This window comes from Bufo bufo, chromosome 1, assembly GCF_905171765.1.
Source record: "Bufo bufo chromosome 1, aBufBuf1.1, whole genome shotgun sequence".
NCBI lineage: Eukaryota > Metazoa > Chordata > Amphibia > Anura > Bufonidae > Bufo > Bufo bufo.
Window position 1 is genome coordinate 383,711,824 of NC_053389.1, and position 18,116 is coordinate 383,729,939.

Genomic DNA, 18,116 nt, shown 5'->3' on the forward strand with positions numbered 1-18,116 from the left:
GCAGGGCAGTTGAGATCAGCAGATTCAACCCTTCATCACATATTTAACAGGTCCATAAGTGTGGCAGATAGAGGGGGAGGATGATGCAAATAACGCGTCTTGTCACGGACGACCACAACATATTTTACTGCAGATACTTTTGGGAATTAACTAATGATCTAAATGTCGGATCTGGGCATCCCAGTTTGCTGTGCATTGTACATACTGTATAGGTTGTAAATAAGGAGCTGGCAGTATCGTCCTCTTTCTGGGCACAGATTCCCCTCATCAGCCAGTCATATGTGCAATAAGCTCTTCCTGGGTTTTTATAAATAACTTTGTACTTTTCATACAGATGGCAATGAGGATTTCGCTAACTACATAAATGCTTTTCTCATTTAATATGTGTATTTGGAATAATGAACAAGAAAAAATGACAGCTCTATTCCTATTCTGGAACTAAATCTGCACAATTCTCTTTTCTTTTTCCCTTTCTCTTCATTTGTTCCTTCCTTTTTCTTTGTCCTTCTATTTGCCATTGTAGGTGGAGAACATAGAAAAGTCAGTAAGCATTCTTCTTTGTCGTGTCTGTCAGTTTTGTGTAATTTGGTGTAGTTATAGTCCACATCATGTGCCCTCTTTGCATGGTGAATAAGGATTGGTGTGCTGTGTGTACAGTGCAGTTTCCTGGAGTGTTTCTGAGCACGTTCACATTCTTCACTCTCATAGGGTTGTCAAAAACCCCAAAGAGCAAAACCTTTCCAAGGCCCTGAACGGATTGACCCAATCCTCCCTTGACGCTTTTCTCTTAGACGATCAGTAAGTGCATAACAATTACTAATAATGCTGTTGCTGCAATATCCAGTTCTACACACTTTTGTGAAGGTGCCTTGTGAGTAAGACTGTTCTCCTTTCATCCTTACCTGTGTCCTTGTCTGTCTCTCTACCTCTCCATTCCTGTGTTCTTTCCTGTACCAGACACTCTCTTAGGATGGATTCTCAGCCTGCCTACCTTCCTAATGACTCCAGTAAAAAGAGGCTGATGGAGGACACTGAGGACTGGAAACCTCGCACAGGGATCACTCAGTCCCGCTCCTTCCGCATCCTGGCACAGCTCACTGGCACAGATTTCAGTAAGTTGATCTGCATAGATATGCCCCATAGCCAAGCTGGTTTCTAGTTTTCCCAATGCAGATCTATGTAAGAGATTACTCTGTGTAACCAATACAAATTTCCAAAATATTTACAAACCACTTACCGTATGTGATTCCTGGACCTATTTTGAAACGTGCTCCCATATTTATATACACTGACATGGAAATGATATAGAATTGTATCATTATATAAGATATTATAATAAAAAAAAATCTCTGGAGAGACCTGAAAATGGCTGTCCATGGACAATCCCTATTCAACCTGACAGAGCTTGAGAGGATCTGCAGAGAAGAACGGCAGAATATCCCCAAACTCCAGGTGTTTGCAGATCCATTGTAACAATGCCTAAAACGGACAAGAATGGGAGATGTTCTATTTTTCTTGCGGGGCTACGAAAAGGACATACTGATGCGGACAGCACATGGTGTGAATGGTTCCGCATCCTATACGCAAAAAAACGGAACGGACACAGAAACAAACAAAGTTCGTGTGCATGTAGCTTATGTCAATGCAAAATTAGAGTTTTTCCTTTTCAGTAAATTAGGAAAGATTTCTAACATTCAGTTTTCACTTTCTCATTATGGGGTACTGAGTACAGAATGATGGGGAAAACTTGAATTTTTTTAAACATTTTATCACAAGGTCGCACCATAACAAAATGTGAAAAAAGTGAGAGTCTGAAAACTTTCCAGATGCACTAGATCTATATAAACTAACACTTTCTTCCCTAGTCTGTACTAGATACACGACTGTACAGAGACTAAACAATGTACATAAAAGAATCCTGATTACAATAGTATTGAATACATGACCCAGCATAGTCATGGCAACCAGACTGAAAACATCGCTTGTTTACACTGCCGCCTGCATTCACACCGCGAGAATACAAGGAAAAAGCTTTATTAGGAATTATTTCATGACTTAACGGTTTCATTTATAAATAGACTTCGGACAACTTTACCAGCAAAGTACCATTATTAATTTTTATTTTCTACAAGAAAAAAATGTTCAGAAACTGTAAAATAGCTGCTATGATTAGAATGTTCTCTCAAAAATGAGATACTATATAAAAAAAATTAAATATAAACTAGAACAGACTTTCTAAGGCATTAGTTACACATGCAGTTTATATATTAAAGCCAGGAGTGGATCCAATAATAGGGAAGAGTATAAGGCTGGGTCTCTATGGGGTAGCCAATAGTTGCACAAATTTTAGGATTAATCCAAATGCATGCAGCTATTTACCGCTGTGGTCAGGTGTGTAAAAATTGCACGTGATTCCAACCAAAATTTTAGCATATTCTGGTGGGTTTACCTTGTCACATGCATGTGCAGAACAAAATGTGGACTGTAGAGGAGATGTATTAAATTGTAGAAACACAGAAACCTTTCTAAGTGGAAGTATAGGTAGGGCCATACAGTTCTTGCCTACATGTTGGCTACAACAGGGAAACGGTTTACCAGCATTTGCTCGTTCGCCTTTCTTAGTTCTTTCCTTTCTTTGCCTCACTTTGCCTTCTCTATTTTTCTTCCAATTTTCTCTCTTTGCTGTAACTGATTTTAGTGCAAGACCCCGATGATGAGCACATGAAAAGGGTGAGGTGAGCATCCATCAATTGCTGCAGCTACTAATATTTGTGTGTGAGAGCCTCTCAGACTTAGGCCTGATTCAGACGGACATATTTTTCATCTGTGTGCTGTCCACAGACGTACAGACCTCACTGCTGTGTTAAACATTAACCCTGTGTTGCAGCTGCTGGAAGGATGATTTTTTTTATGGCCCTTTGAATCTACATGGAATCTTTTGCAGCTACATCGCAACTAATGAAAATGAATTCCTATAGATTTAGATTTTTGCTGACTATCGTTTTGTGTCTTGGTTACTGTAACCTATGGGTTCAAACACTACCATATTCACTTTGATTACCGTAGTTGTGATTTTCTATTGTGACACTATGACACATTTGAAACTCGAAAAATTAGAATATCGTGCAAAGTTCATTTATTTCAGTAATGCAACTTTGAAGGTGAAACTAACATATGTGATAGACTCATAGACTCATTACATGCAAAGCGAGATATTTCAAGCCTTCATTTGTTATAATTTGGATGATTATGGCTTACAGATTATGAAACCCCAAAGTCACAATTTTGAGGTACCCTTTGCTCAGGGATAATGGATTAATGAGCTGACTAGAGTGTCACACCTTGGAGCCTAGAATATTGAACCTTTTCACAAAATTCTAATTTTAAGTTGCATTACTGAAATAAATGAACTTTTGCACGATATTCAAATTTTTCGAGTTTCACCTGTATATGAAACATAATAATAATGCATATTCTTAATTTATGGTTTAGCTAGGTTATATTAATTACAAACGGGAAACACCATCCTCTACATCCTAGAAATAATGGCTGCACAGCAAATGCAGCCCAGCTCTAGTTGACCCTGCTTGTAACGCCTGCTTCCTTACTCAAATTAGTGCTCAGTCCCTTAAATTATGGGACAGGTGACAAACCAATACCTGACAGTCCTCCACTTCTGAGCAAGCTATTCACTACAAGTGTAATTTAATACTACTTCCTTTCTGTAAGACCTAAACTTTAAAGCTAGGAAGGTTACAGAAAATTGTTGAAGGGAAATGTAGATCCGTTCAGTGCAGCATGGTGCTCAATATCTAGAATTTATGCACCTTCCTTAAAATACATTAGGCCAAGGTGCTCTTTAACTTAGATTCATGAGGTAAAGTTAGACTAAGAAAATAAAAGTATGCTAAATAGCTCTGCACTTGTTTTTCTCTATTCTTGTTCTTCTTATCTTATTTCTCCCTCTTCTTTCTCTCATTTTTTATTTGTTTCTGGCCCCTTCCATTTTAAATATCCCACTCCCCCCCCCCCCCCCACTTTCCATGATGCAGAGAAAAGTTCATTACAGAACTCCAGAGCCCCCGTTACACCCGTTTGCGTGACTGGCACCATGAAAGGTCGGCCTGCTCCCTTAATGTGAAGCCTTGAGCAGAGAACTAGGGACGGGACCAGGTGGGGAAGAATATTTTGGACGACGAAATGGAAGCTGATACACTTCAATGATGTGATAACTATCCTTTGTCATGGTAGCCACTCCCAGTGCAGCGCATTCTCAGACCAAGAGTTGCATGATGTCTGCTTTCTGTTTAAATGCATCATACATCATACCTACCGGCCTATCATTACCCCATCTCTACACTGTGCTTCTTATGTAATGCCGTGTGACATCTTAGAACAGCTTGTCCTTTTAATAGAGCTCAATCCATCTCTGTGTACAAAGAGCAATAAATGTGCATTCTACAGTGCTTTAAAGGACAATGTTGTAAATATCCTCTTCTTTTCAAGAACACACACTGCCGGGTATTTTGTGAAATTTCTACCTTTGTTATTTCTCCCATATGAACTGCTCAAGGACTTGTCCTACTGCCAAGTGTACCTTGCAGCTTCTGTCATGCTTAGCGTGTAGTTATAGTGAAGCCAGTGTGTGTGTGTGCAACTATAACTTAAGTGATTTTGTTGGAGAGACTGGGAGATTGATTTTATTTGGGCAAGGTGTGGGTAAGCATAGATACAATAAATATATTTGATGTATCAGCTTTTGTTGATGTGATTTATTTTCACTTTGCAGCGTTGTATCTTTCAAAATGGGTCAGGCAAACGCATAAAAAGGATGGAGAATCATCAATTCTGTAAAAGCAAAAGCCATGATGCCAGTGTTAACTGATCTTTTCTTTTTAGTTATATACACCACTTATCTGCAGCACTGTCCAATTCAACTAATGTTTTTTTTTAACAGTAGGGTACAGCCACATGTAGCGTGAGCACTCAAACTTTCTGCAGCAGAATTGTGCGCAAAACATCTGCAGCATTTTCTGTAGCAGTGAAGTGTGTGACAGATCTCATTAACACACTGCAGACATTTTCCACGACAAAATCTACCTATAAATTGACATGCGGTGCGGGTTTTAAATTTGCAGCATGTCAATTTATGTTGTGGATTTTGCTCACATGGATTTCACCATTTGCTGCGCATTTGCTGTGACTATTTATTTGGTGCAAATTTTGCTGATGTGGAATATGAGCAGCTCTACATGGGTGCTACCCTAAGAACTTCAAGGCCCTGTGTAATATCTGCAGCTCTGCCAATGTCATCTGTTTAGTAATATAACATGAGCAGCCCACTGTTCGGCCATCGTGCTGACCGATAACTATTGAATTCTGGATACGTTACTTGGAAAAGACAAATGCTATGGGCCATGGATAAAAACAGTTTATTTTCCATCATTCAACACACATTAGCAATTAGCCCAAGTCAAGAAGACTGGTTGACAGTCTCTCAAATCTATGTATGCAACCTGACATAAGGATATGTGTATTAGGCTGCATTCACATAAGAGGTAAAGTTTTACTGCTCCCTCTATATGCCAGTACAGGCGCAGTTGGGTGCCGTATGTACAACGCATACTTCATATGCACATTACTTCCGTATATTTGAAATCTGATAAATCTTTAAACTTTTTATGTATAATTGATATAGAATCCAACATAAAAAACTCTATGTGGCCATATGAAATTGGAGGCATACAGAGGTAGTGTAAAGGTGCATTAGAAGGTGAGCCATATTACAACTCCATACCTTAACATGATGAGAAAATTGAAGCATGCAAAAGGCTGTGTCTGGCTATTAACTGTGAATGATTTCTGTTAAGAATTATTACAGTTGTGAATGCAGATTTGGCAGGGCTGCACTTACAGTTTATGCTGCCCTAGGCACATCTAGCACTCATTTGTTTGGAAATAACTGCCTAATGACTTGAGGCTATGTTGAAAATGCACTTGGTTTTACTGTGTTTGCTGTGATTTTGTGATGTGGTTATTGTCCATGCAATTTATACAAGTGAAGTACATTTATGTTGCATTTTTCCGGGTTAAAGATGTATGGTAAATAACTACATCACAAAATCACAGCAAACCCGGTAAAAATGAGTGTGGTTTTAGGCGCCTTTTTAATGCAATTTTGACTGCGTGGTTAAAAACATCTCATGTAAATTTACCCTTACACAGCTGCCAGGAAACTATAAACCCAATGCACAAGTCCACAAGGCATCTCCATTAATGCATGGTGCATGCTATGATTGCAGTGGCTGATACATTTTTTTGTTTTTAGTTTTACTGAGGAGCTTTACTGCTTTGGTTTCAATGTGTTGATTATGGAATGGTCTGCTGTGTGACAGGCAGAGACATCCTCCCTGCTAGTCTTCATCTTTCTCTTCATCTGACTGCTCTGATGTCTCCTTATCACTTACTTTGTTGTAGCTACAAATCAGGGGACTTAACTGTTACACTGCCTTCATGAATAGATTACAGTTATATTAGCTGTAGGTAAGCAGTGTGAGGGTTAACTCTACTTGTTGCTAAAATAAACAAAAGTTAGTGATAAGGAGTCTTAAGAAGCAGCACTAAAGGAGATGTGTAATTAGAAAATGACCTATTGTTTAAATCATGTTTTTATGTTTAACCACCTCAGCCCCCAGTGCTTAAACACCCTGAAAGACCAGGCCACTTTTTACACTTCTGACCTACACTACTTTCACCATTTATTGCTCGGTCATGCAACTTACCACCCAAATGAATTTTACCTCCTTTTCTTCTCACTAATAGAGCTTTCATTTGGTGGTATTTCATTGCTGCTGACATTTTTACTTTTTTTGTTATTAATCGAAATTTAACGATTTTTTTGCAAAAAAATGACATTTTTCACTTTCAGTTGTAAAATTTTGCAAAAAAAATGACATCCATATATAAATTTTGCTCTAAATTTATTGTTCTACATGTCTTTGATAAAAAAAAAAATGTTTGGGTAAAAAAAAAAATGGTTTGGGTAAAAGTTATAGCGTTTACAAACTATGGTACAAAAATGTGAATTTCCGCTTTTTGAAGCAGCTCTGACTTTCTGAGCACCTGTCATGTTTCCTGAGGTTCTACAATGGCCAGACAGTACAAACACCCCACAAATGACCCCATTTCGGAAAGTACACACCCTAAGGTATTCACTGATGGGCATAGTGAGTTCATAGAACTTTTTATTTTTTGTCACAAGTTAGCGGAAAATGATGATTTTTTTTTTTTCTTTTTTTCTTACAAAGTCTCATATTCCACTAACTTGTGACAAAAAATAAAAACTTCCATGAACTCACTATGCCCATCACGAAATACCTTGGGGTCTCTTCTTTCCAAAATGGGGTCACTTGTGGGGTAGTTATACTGCCCTGGCATTCTAGGGGCCCAAATGTGTGGTAAGGAGTTTGAAATCAAATTCTGTAAAAACTGACCAGTGAAATCCGAAAGGTGCTCTTTGGAATATGGGCCCCTTTGCCCACCTAGGCTGCAAAAAAGTGTCACACATCTGGTATCTCCGTACTCGGGAGAAGTTGGGGAATGTGTTTTGGGGTGTCTTTTTACATATACCCATGCTGGGTGAGAGAAATATCTTGGCAAAAGACAACTTTTCCCATTTTTTTATACAAAGTTGGCATTTGACCAAGATATTTCTCTCACCCAGCATGGGTATATGTAAAATGACACCCCAAAACACATTCCCCAACTTCTCCTGAGTACGGCGATACCAGATGTGTGACACTTTTTTGCAGCCTAGATGCGCAAAGGGGCCCAAATTCCTTTTAGGAGGGCATTTTTAGACATTTGGATACCAGACTTCTTCTCACGCTTTGGGGCCCCTAGAATGCCAGGGCAGTATAAATACCCCACATGTGACCCCATTTTGGAAAGAAGACACCCCAAGGTATTCAATGAGGGGCATGGCGAGTTCATAGAATTTTTTTTTTTTTGGCACAAGTTAGCGGAAATTGATATTTTTTATTTTTTTCTCACAAAGTCTCCCGTTCCGCTAACTTGGGACAAAAATTTCAATCTTTCATGGACTCAATATGCCCCTCACGGAATACCTGGGGGTGTCTTCTTTCCGAAATGGGGTCACATGTGGGGTATTTATACTGCCCTGGCATTCTAGGGGCCCTAAAGCGTGAGAAGAAGTCTGGAATATAAATGTCTAAAAAATTTTACGCATTTGGATTCCGTGAGGGGTATGGTGAGTTCATGTGAGATTTAATTTTTTGTCACAAGTTAGTGGAATATGAGACTTTGTAAGAAAAAAAAATAATAATTCCGCTAACTTGGGCCAAAAAAATGTCTGAATGGAGCCTTACAGGGGGGTGATCAATGACAGGGGGGTGATCAATGACAGGGGGGTGATCAATGACAGGGGGGTGATCAATGACAGGGGGGGTGATCAATGACAGGGGGGTGATCAATGACAGGGGGGTGATCAGGGAGTCTATATGGGGTGATAACCACAGTCATTGATCACGCCCGTGTAAGGCTTCATTCAGACGTCCGGATGCGTTTTGCGGATCCGATCCATCTATCAGTGGATCCGTAAAAATCATGCGGACGTCTGAATGGAGCTTTACAGGGGGGTGATCAATGACAGGGGGGTAATCAATGACAGGGGGGTGATCAGGGAGTCTATATGGGGTGATCACCACAGTCATTGATCATGCCCCTGTAAGGCTTCATTCAGACGTCCGGATGCGTTTTGCGGATCCGATCCATCTATCAGTGGATCCGTAAAAATCATGCGGACGTCTGAATGGAGCTTTACAGGGGGGTAATCAATGACAGGGGGGTGATCAGGGAGTCTATATGGGGTGATAACCACAGTCATTGATCATGCCCCTGTAAGGCTTCATTCAGACGTCCGGTTGCGTTTTGCGGATCCGATCCATCTATCAGTGGATCCGTAAAAATCATGCGGACGTCTGAATGGAGCTTTACAGGGGGGTAATCAATGACAGGGGGGTGATCAGGGAGTCTATATGGGGTGATAACCACAGTCATTGATCATGCCCCTGTAAGGCTTCATTCAGACGTCCGGATGCGTTTTGCGGATCCGATCCATCTATCAGTGGATCCGTAAAAATCATGCGGACATCTGAATGGAGCTTTACAGGGGGGTGATCAGGGAGTCTATATGGGGTGATCACCACAGTCATTGATCATGCCCCTGTAAGGCTTCATTCAGACGTCCGGATGCGTTTTGCGGATCCGATCCATCTATCAGTGGATCCGTAAAAATCATGCGGACGTCTGAATGGAGCTTTACAGGGGGGTAATCAATGACAGGGGGGTGATCAATGACAGGGGGGTGATCAGGGAGTCTATATGGGGTGATAACCACAGTCATTGATCATGCCCCTGTAAGGCTTCATTCAGACGTCCGGATGCGTTTTGCGGATCCGATCCATCTATCAGTGGATCCGTAAAAATCATGCGGACATCTGAATGGAGCTTTACAGGGGGTTGATCAATGACAGGGGGGTAATCAATGACAGGGGGGTGATCAGGGAGTCTATATGGGGTGATCAGGGGTGATCAGGGGCTAATAAGGGGTTAATAAGTGACGGGGGGGGGGGTGTAGTGTAGTGTAGTGGTGCTTGGTGGGACTTTACTGAGCTACCTGTGTCCTCTGGTGGTCGATCCAAACAAATGGGACCACCAGAGGACCAGGTAGCAGGTATATTAGACGCTGTTATCAAAACAGCGTCTAATATACCTGTTAGGGGTTAAAAAAAACACATCTCCAGCCTGCCAGCGAACGATCGCCGCTGGCAGGCTGGAGATCAACTCTCTTACCTTCCGTTCCTGTGAGCGCGCGCGCCTGTGTGCGCGCGTTCACAGGAAATCTCGCGTCTCGCGAGATGACGCGTATATGCGTCCACTCGGAATGAATCAACCACCTCCAGGACGCGTCTGTGCGTACAGCGGTCCGGAGGTGGTTAATGTATTTTTAAATAATTTTTGCTGATGTTACTTTTAATTTTCCATGTCACGATCTATATTTAACATGTTCAGGACCTTGGACGAGAATGCTCGTCCTAACTTGCAGGGCTGGGTCTCCTAGGCAACTGTTAGCATCTTACAGTGTAAGACACTGACAGTTCAATACAGCACAATAAATACAGTCCTGATCAAAAGTTTAAGACCACTTGAAAAATGGCAAAAAATCATATTTAGCATGGCTGGATCTTAACAAGGTTCCAAGTAGAGCTTCAACATGCAACAAAAAGAAATGGGAGTGAGACAAAACATTTTTTGAGCATTCAATTTAATGAAAACAATAAATAAACTGAAACAGGCTGTTTTTCAGTTGATCAAAAGTTTAGGACCACACCTCCCAAAAAAAAATAAACCTCCCCAAAACAGAAATCCAACTTCCAAACATGAACTCAGTAATGAGTAGCTCCGCGTTATTGTTTATCACTTCCAAAATTCATTTTGGCATGCTTGATGCTAGCGTTTCCATGAGGTGAGTGGGAACATTTCTCCAAGTGGTGAAGACGGCCGCACGAAGGCCATCTACTGTCTGGAACTGTTGTCCATTTTTGCAAACTTCCCTTGCCATCCATCCCCAAAGGTTCTCAATTGGATTGAGATCAGGGGAACACGCAGGATGGGCCAAAAGAGTGATGTTATTCTCCTGGAAGAAGTTCCTTGTCCTGCGGGCATTGTGTACTGTAGCGTTGTCCTGTTGAAAAACCCAGTCGTTACCACACAGACGAGGGCCCTCAGTCATGAGGAATGCTCTCTGCAACATCTGGACATAGCCAGCGGCCTTTTGACGCCCCTGCACTTCCTGAAGCTCCATTGTTCCACTGAAGCAAAAAGGACCCCAGACCATTATGGTGCCCCCTCCACTGTGGCGCGTAGAAAACATCTCAGGTGGGATCTGCTTGTCATGCCAGTAACGTTGGAAACCATCAGGACCATCAAGGTTAAATTTTTTCTCATCAGAGAATAAAACTTTCTTCCACCTTTGAATGTCCCATGTTTGGTACTCTCTTGCAAAGTCCAAACGAGCAGTTCTGTGGCGTTCAAGGAGACGAGGTCTTTGAAGAAGTTTTTTGTTTTTGAAGCCCTTCAGTCTCGGATGCCGTCTGATGGTTATGGGGCTGCAGTCAGCACCAGTAAGGGCCTTAATTTGGGTCGAGGATCGTCCAGTGTCTTGACAGACAGCCAATTGGATCCTCCGGCTCAGTGCTGATGAAATTTTTTTGGGTCTTCCACTTTACTTTTTTGTTCCATAACCCTCAGGATCATTTAGGAAATTCCAAATTACTGTCTTACTGCGTCCCACCCCAGCAGCGATGGCGCGCTGTGACAGACCCTGCTTATGCAGTTCAACAACCCGACCACGTTCAAAAAGGGAGAGTTTTTTTTGCCTTTGCCATCACAACCTGTGACTACCTGACAGAAAATGACAATGAATCCACATCTTTGCACAGATTTGGCCTTATAAAGGCATGTGGTCCTAAAATTTAGATCAGCTGAAAAACAGCCTGTTTCAGTTTAATCGTTATTTTCAATTAATTGAATGCTCAAAAAAGGTTTTGTCTCACTCTCATTTCTTCTTGTTGCATGTTGAAGCTCTACTTGGAACCTTGTTAAGATCCAACAATGTAAAATATGATTTTTTGCCATTTTTCAAGTAGTCTTAAACTTTTGATCAGGACTGTATGTATTGTGCTTTATTGAAACAGAGATTAGACCATGAAATCTTGAAGTCCCATAGTGAGACAAAAAATAAAGTTAAAAAAGAAGTTAAAAAAGAAAGTAAAAAAACAAAAAAAGTTTCAAGTATTAAAAAAAGCGCCCTTTTCCCAAAATAAAGTAAAAAAAAAAAATTGCCAAGAATAGGGAAAAAAAGAAAAGTAGACATATTAGGTATCGGCGCGTCCGTATCGACCGGCTCTATAAAAATATCACATGACCTAACCCCTCAGGTGAACACCGTCCAAAAAAATAAAATAAAATCTGTGCTAAAAAAAAACTTTTTTTTATCACTTTACATCACTAAAAGTGCAACACCAAGCGATCAAAAAGGCATATGCCCCCCAAAATAGTACCAATCTAACCGTCACGTCATCCTCAAAAATGAGCCTTTACTTAGGACAATCGCCCAAAAAATAAAAAATAAACTATGGCTCTCAGACTATGGAGACACTAAAACATGATTTTTTTTGTTTCAAAAATGGTTATATTGTGTTAAATGTAAAAAAAAGTTGACATATTAGGTATCCGTCCGTAACAACCAGCTCTATAAAAATACCACATTACCTAACCCCTCAGGTGAACATCGTAAAAAAAATACATCATAAAAAGTGTAATAGCAAGCGTTAAAAAACTTAAATAAATAATAAAAGTATGTATATTAGGTATTGCCACTTCCTTAACGACCTGCTCTATAAAAATATCACAGGATCTAACCCCTCAGGTGAACACCTTTAAAAAAAAAAAAAAAACGGTGTAAAAAAGCCATTTTTTTTGTCACCTTAGATCATAAAAATTGTAATAGCAAGCAATCAAAAAGTAATACGCACCCCAAAATAGTGCCAATGAAACCGTCATCTCATCCCGCAAAAATGATACCCTACCTAAGACAATTGCCCAAAAAATATAAAAAAAATATGGCTCTCAGACTATGGAGACACTAAAACATGATTTTTTTTTTTGGTTTCAAAAATGATATTATTGTGTAAAACTATAAATAAATAAATAATAAAAGTATATAGATTAGGTATTGACACGTCCGTAACAACCTGCTCTATAAAAATATCCCATGACCTAACCCCTCAGGTGAACACCGTAAAAAAAAAAAAAAAAAAAACGGTGTCAAAATGCCATTTTTTTGTCACCTTACATCACAAAAAGTGTAATACCAAGCGATCAAAAGTCATATGCACCCTAAAATAGTACCAATCAAATCGTCATCTCATACCGAAAAAAATGAGCCCCTACATAAGACAGTCGCCCATGATCTAACCTCTAAGATAAACATTGTAAATGACAAAATATTGTTTGTTACCTTGCCTCACAAAAAGTGTAATATAGAGCAACCAAAAATAATATGTACCCTAAAATAGTACCAACAAAACTGTCACCTTATCCCGTAGTTTCCAAAATGGGGTAATTTTTTGGGAGTTTCTACTCTAGGGGTGCATCAGGGGGTCTTCAAATATGACATGGCAGCTTAAAATTATCCCAGTGAAATCTGCTTTTCAAAAATCATATGGCGTTCTTTTCCTTCTGCGCAATGCCGTGTGCCCGTACAGCAGTTTACGACCAAATATGGGGTGTTTCTGTAAACTACAGAATCAGGGCAATAAATATTGAGTTTTGTTTGGCTGTTAACCCTTGATTTGTTACTGGAAAAACATTGATTAAAATGGAAAATCTGCCAAAAAAGTGAAATTCGGAAATTTCATCTCCATTTTCCATTAATTCTTGTGGAACACCTAAAGGGTTAACAAAGTTTGTAAAATCAGTTGAATACCTTGAGGGGTGTAGTTTCTAAAATGGGGTCATTTTTGGGTGGTTTCTATTATGTAAGCCTCACAAAGTGACTTTGGACCTGAACTGGTCCTTAAAAAGTGGATTTGCTTCTAAACTTAACCACCTCCGGACCGCCTAACGCAGATTCGCGTTCCGGAGGTGGCAGCCCTGCGCAGAGTCACGCATATACGCGTCATCTCGCGCGAGCCGAGACTTCCTGTGAACGCGCGCACACAGGCGCGCGCGCTCACAGGAACGGAAGGTAAGAGAGTTGATCTCCAGCCTGCCAGCGGCGATCGTTCGCTGGCAGGCTGGAGATGTGTTTTTTTTAACCCCTAACAGGTATATTAGACGCTGTTTTGATAACAGCGTCTAATATACCTGCTACCTGGTCCTCTGGTGGTCCCCTTTGTTTGGATCGACCACCAGAGGACACAGGTAGCTCAGTAAAGTAGCACCAAGCACCACTACACTACACTACCCCCCCCCCCCGTCACTTATTAACCCCTTATTAGCCCCTGATCACCCCTGATCACCCCATATAGACTCCCTGATCACCCCCCTGTCATTGATCAACCCCCTGTAAAGCTCCATTCAGACGTCCGCATGATTTTTACGGATCCACTGATAGATGGATCGGATCCGCAAAACGCATCCGGACGTCTGAATGAAGCCTTACAGGGGCGTGATCAATGACTGTGGTTATCACCCCATATAGACTCCCTGATCACCCCCCTGTCATTGATTACCCCCCTGTAAAGCTCCATTCAGATGTCCGCATAATTTTTACGGATGCACTGATAGATGGATCGGATCCGCAAAACGCATCCGGACGTCTGAATGAAGCCTTACAGGGGCATGATCAATGACTGTGGTTATCACCCCATATAGACTCCCTGATCACCCCCCTGTCATTGATTACCCCCCTGTAAAGCTCCATTCAGATGTCCGCATGATTTTTACGGATGCACTGATAGATGGATCGGATCCGCAAAACGCATCCGGACGTCTGAATGAAGCCTTACAGGGGCATGATCAATGACTGTGGTTATCACCCCATATAGACTCCCTGATCACCCCCCTGTCATTGATTACCCCCCTGTAAAGCTCCATTCAGATGTCCGCATGATTTTTACGGATGCACTGATAGATGGATCGGATCCGCAAAACGCATACGGACGTCTGAATGAAGCCTTACAGGGGCGTGATCAATGACTGTGGTTATCACCCCATATAGACTCCCTGATCACCCCCCTGTCATTGATTACACCCCTGTCATTGATCAACCCCCTGTAAAGCTCCATTCAGATGTCCGCATGATTTTTACGGATCCACTGATAGATGGATCGGATCCGCAAAACGCATACGGACGTCTGAATGAAGCCTTACAGGGGCGTGATCAATGACTGTGGTTATCACCCCATATAGACTCCCTGATCACCCCCCTGTCATTGATTACACCCCTGTCATTGATCAACCCCCTGTAAAGCTCCATTCAGATGTCTGCATGATTTTTACGGATCCACTGATAGATGGATCGGATCCGCAAAACACATACAGGCGTCTCCCTGGAGCCTTCCAGGGGGGGTGATCAATGACTGTGGTGATCACCCCATATAGACTCCCTGATCACCCCCCTGTCATTGATCACCACCCCTGTCATTGATCACTCCCCCTGTCATTGATCACCCCCCTGTTATTGATCACCCCTCTGTAAGGCTCCATTCAGACATTTTTTTGGCCCAAGTTAGCGGAATTTTTTTTTTTTTTTCTTACAAAGTCTCATATTCCACTAACTTGTGTCAAAAAATAAAATCTCTCATGAACTCACCATACCCCTCACGGAATCCAAATGCGTAAAATTTTTTAGACATTTATATTCCAGACTTCTTCTCATGCTTTAGGGCCCCTAGAATGCCAGGGCAGTATAAATACCACACATGTGACCCCATTTCAGAAAGAAGACACCCCCAGGTATTCCGTGAGGGGCATATTGAGTCCATGAAAGATTGAAATTTTTGTCCCAAGTTAGCGGAACAAGAGACTTTGTGAGAAAAAAATAAAAAATATCAATTTCCGCTAACTTGTGCCAAAAAAAAAAAATTTCTATGAACTCGCCATGCCCCTCATTGAATACCTTGGGGTGTCTTCTTTCCAAAATGGGGTCACATGTGGGGTATTTATACTGCCCTGGCATTCTAGGGGCCCCAAAGCGTGAGAAGAAGTCTGGTATCCAAATGTCTAAAAATGCCCTCCTAAAAGGAATTTGGGCACCTTTGCGCATCTAGGCTGCAAAAAAGGTTCACACATCTGGTATCGCCGTACTCAGGAGAAGTTGGGGAATGTGTTTTGGGGTGTCATTTTACATATACCCATGCTGGGTGAGAGAAATATCTTGGTCAAATGTTAACTTTGTATAAAAAAAATGGGAAAAGTTGTCTTTTGCCAAGATATTTCTCTCACCCAGCATGGGTATATGTAAAATGACACCCCAAAACACATTCCCCAACTTCTCCTGAATACGGCGATACCACATGTGTGACACTTTTTTGCAGCCTAGGTGGGCAAAGGGGCCCATATTCCAAAGAGCACCTTTAGGATTTCACAGGTCATTTACCTACTTACCACACATTAGGGCCCCTGGAAAATGCCAGGGCAGTATAACTACCCCACAAGTGACCCCATTTTGGAAAGAAGACACCCCAAGGTATTCCGTGAGGGGCATGGCGAGTTCCTAGAAATTTTTATTTTTTGTCACAAGTTAGTGGAAAATGATGTTTTTTTTTTTTTGTTTTTTTTTTCATACAAAGTCTCATATTCCACTAACTTGTGACAAAAAATAAAAACTTCCATGAACTCACTATGCCCATCAGCGAATACCTTGGGGTCTCTTCTTTCCAAAATGGGGTCACTTGTGGGGTAGTTATACTGCCCTGGCATTCTAGGGGCCCAAATGTGTGGTAAGGAGTTTGAAATCAAATTCTGTAAAAAATGACCAGTGAAATCCGAAAGGTGCTCTTTGGAATATGGGCCCCTTTGCCCACCTAGGCTGCAAAAAAGTGTCACACATCTGGTATCTCCGTACTCAGGAGAAGTTGGGGAATGTGTTTTGGGGTGTCATTTTACATATACCCATGCTGGGTGAGAGAAATATCTTGGCAAAAGACAACTTTTCCCATTTTTTTATACAAAGTTGGCATTTGACCAAGATATTTATCTCACCCAGCATGGGTATATGTAAAAAGACACCCCAAAACACATTCCTCAACTTCTCCTGAATACGGAGATACCAGATGTGTGACACTTTTTTGCAGCCTAGGTGGGCAAAGGGGCCCATATTCCAAAGAGCACCTTTCGGATTTCACTGGTCAGTTTTTACAGAATTTGATTTCAAACTCCTTACCACACATTTGGGCCCCTAGAATGCCAGGGCAGTATAACTACCCCACAAGTGACCCCATTTTGGAAAGAAGAGACCCCAAGGTATTTGCTGATGGGCATAGTGAGTTCATAGAACTTTTTATTTTTTGTCACAAGTTAGTGGAATATGAGACTTTGTATGAAAAAAAAAAAAAAAAAATCAGCATTTTCCACTAACTTGTGACAAAAAATAAAAAATTCTAGGAACTCGCCATGCCCCTCACAGAATACCTTGGGGTGTCTTCTTTTCAAAATGGGGTCACTTGTGGGGTAGTTATACTGCCCTGGCATTCTAGGGGCCCAAATGTGTGGTAAGGAGTTTGAAATCAAATTCTGTAAAAAATGACCAGTGAAATCCGAAAAGTGCTCTTTGGAATGTGGGCCCCTTTGCCCACCTAGGCTGCAAAAAAGTGTCACACATCTGGTATCTCTGTATTCAGGAGAAGTTGAGGAATGTGTTTTGGGGTGTCTTTTTACATATACCCATGCTGGGTGAGATAAATATCTTGGTCAAATGCCAACTTTGTATAAAAAAATGGGAAAAGTTGTCTTTTGCCAAGATATTTCTCTCACCCAGCATGGGTATATGTAAAATGACACCCCAAAACACATTCCCCAACTTCTCCTGAGTACGGAGATACCAGATGTGTGACACTTTTTTGCAGCCTAGGTGGGCAAAGGGGCCCATATTCCAAAGAGCACCTTTCGGATTTCACAGGTCATTTTTTACAGAATTTGATTTCAAACTCCTTACCACACATTTGGGCCCCTAGAATGCCAGGGCAGTATAACTACCCCACAAGTGACCCCATTTTGGAAAGAAGACACCCCAAGGTATTTCGTGATGGGCATAGTGAGTTCATAGAACTTTTTATTTTTTGTCACAAGTTAGTGGAATATGAGACTTTGTATGAAAAAAAAAAAAAAAAAAAAAATCATCATTTTCCGCTAACTTGTGACAAAAAATAAAAAGTTCTATGAACTCACTATGCCCATCAGCGAATACCTTAGGGTGTGTACTTTCCGAAATGGGGTCATTTGTGGGGTGTTTGTACTGTCTGGGCATTGTAGAACCTCAGGAAACATGACAGGTGCTCAGAAAGTCAGAGCTGCTTCAAAAAGCGGAA

General features: G+C 41.1%; 1 protein-coding gene across 3 annotated transcripts in view; it reads left to right on the forward strand.

Annotated features, from left to right (window-relative positions):
- Positions 1 to 18,116, forward strand: part of PDLIM7 (PDZ and LIM domain 7) — a 173,420-nt gene that overhangs the window by 106,334 nt on the left and 48,970 nt on the right. The window contains exons 5-9 of one of the 3 annotated variants that reach the window (XM_040405489.1): positions 524 to 540; positions 709 to 798; positions 958 to 1,112; positions 2,699 to 2,735; positions 4,053 to 4,347. The exons of the other annotated variants lie outside the window; for them this stretch is intronic. Of the exons in view, the coding sequence (XP_040261423.1) occupies positions 524 to 540; positions 709 to 798; positions 958 to 1,112; positions 2,699 to 2,735; positions 4,053 to 4,149 (396 nt within the window). The 3' untranslated portion in view covers positions 4,150 to 4,347. Of the gene's footprint in view, positions 1 to 523; positions 541 to 708; positions 799 to 957; positions 1,113 to 2,698; positions 2,736 to 4,052; positions 4,348 to 18,116 lie in introns of those variants that run through there. 3 annotated transcript variants of the gene reach the window in all.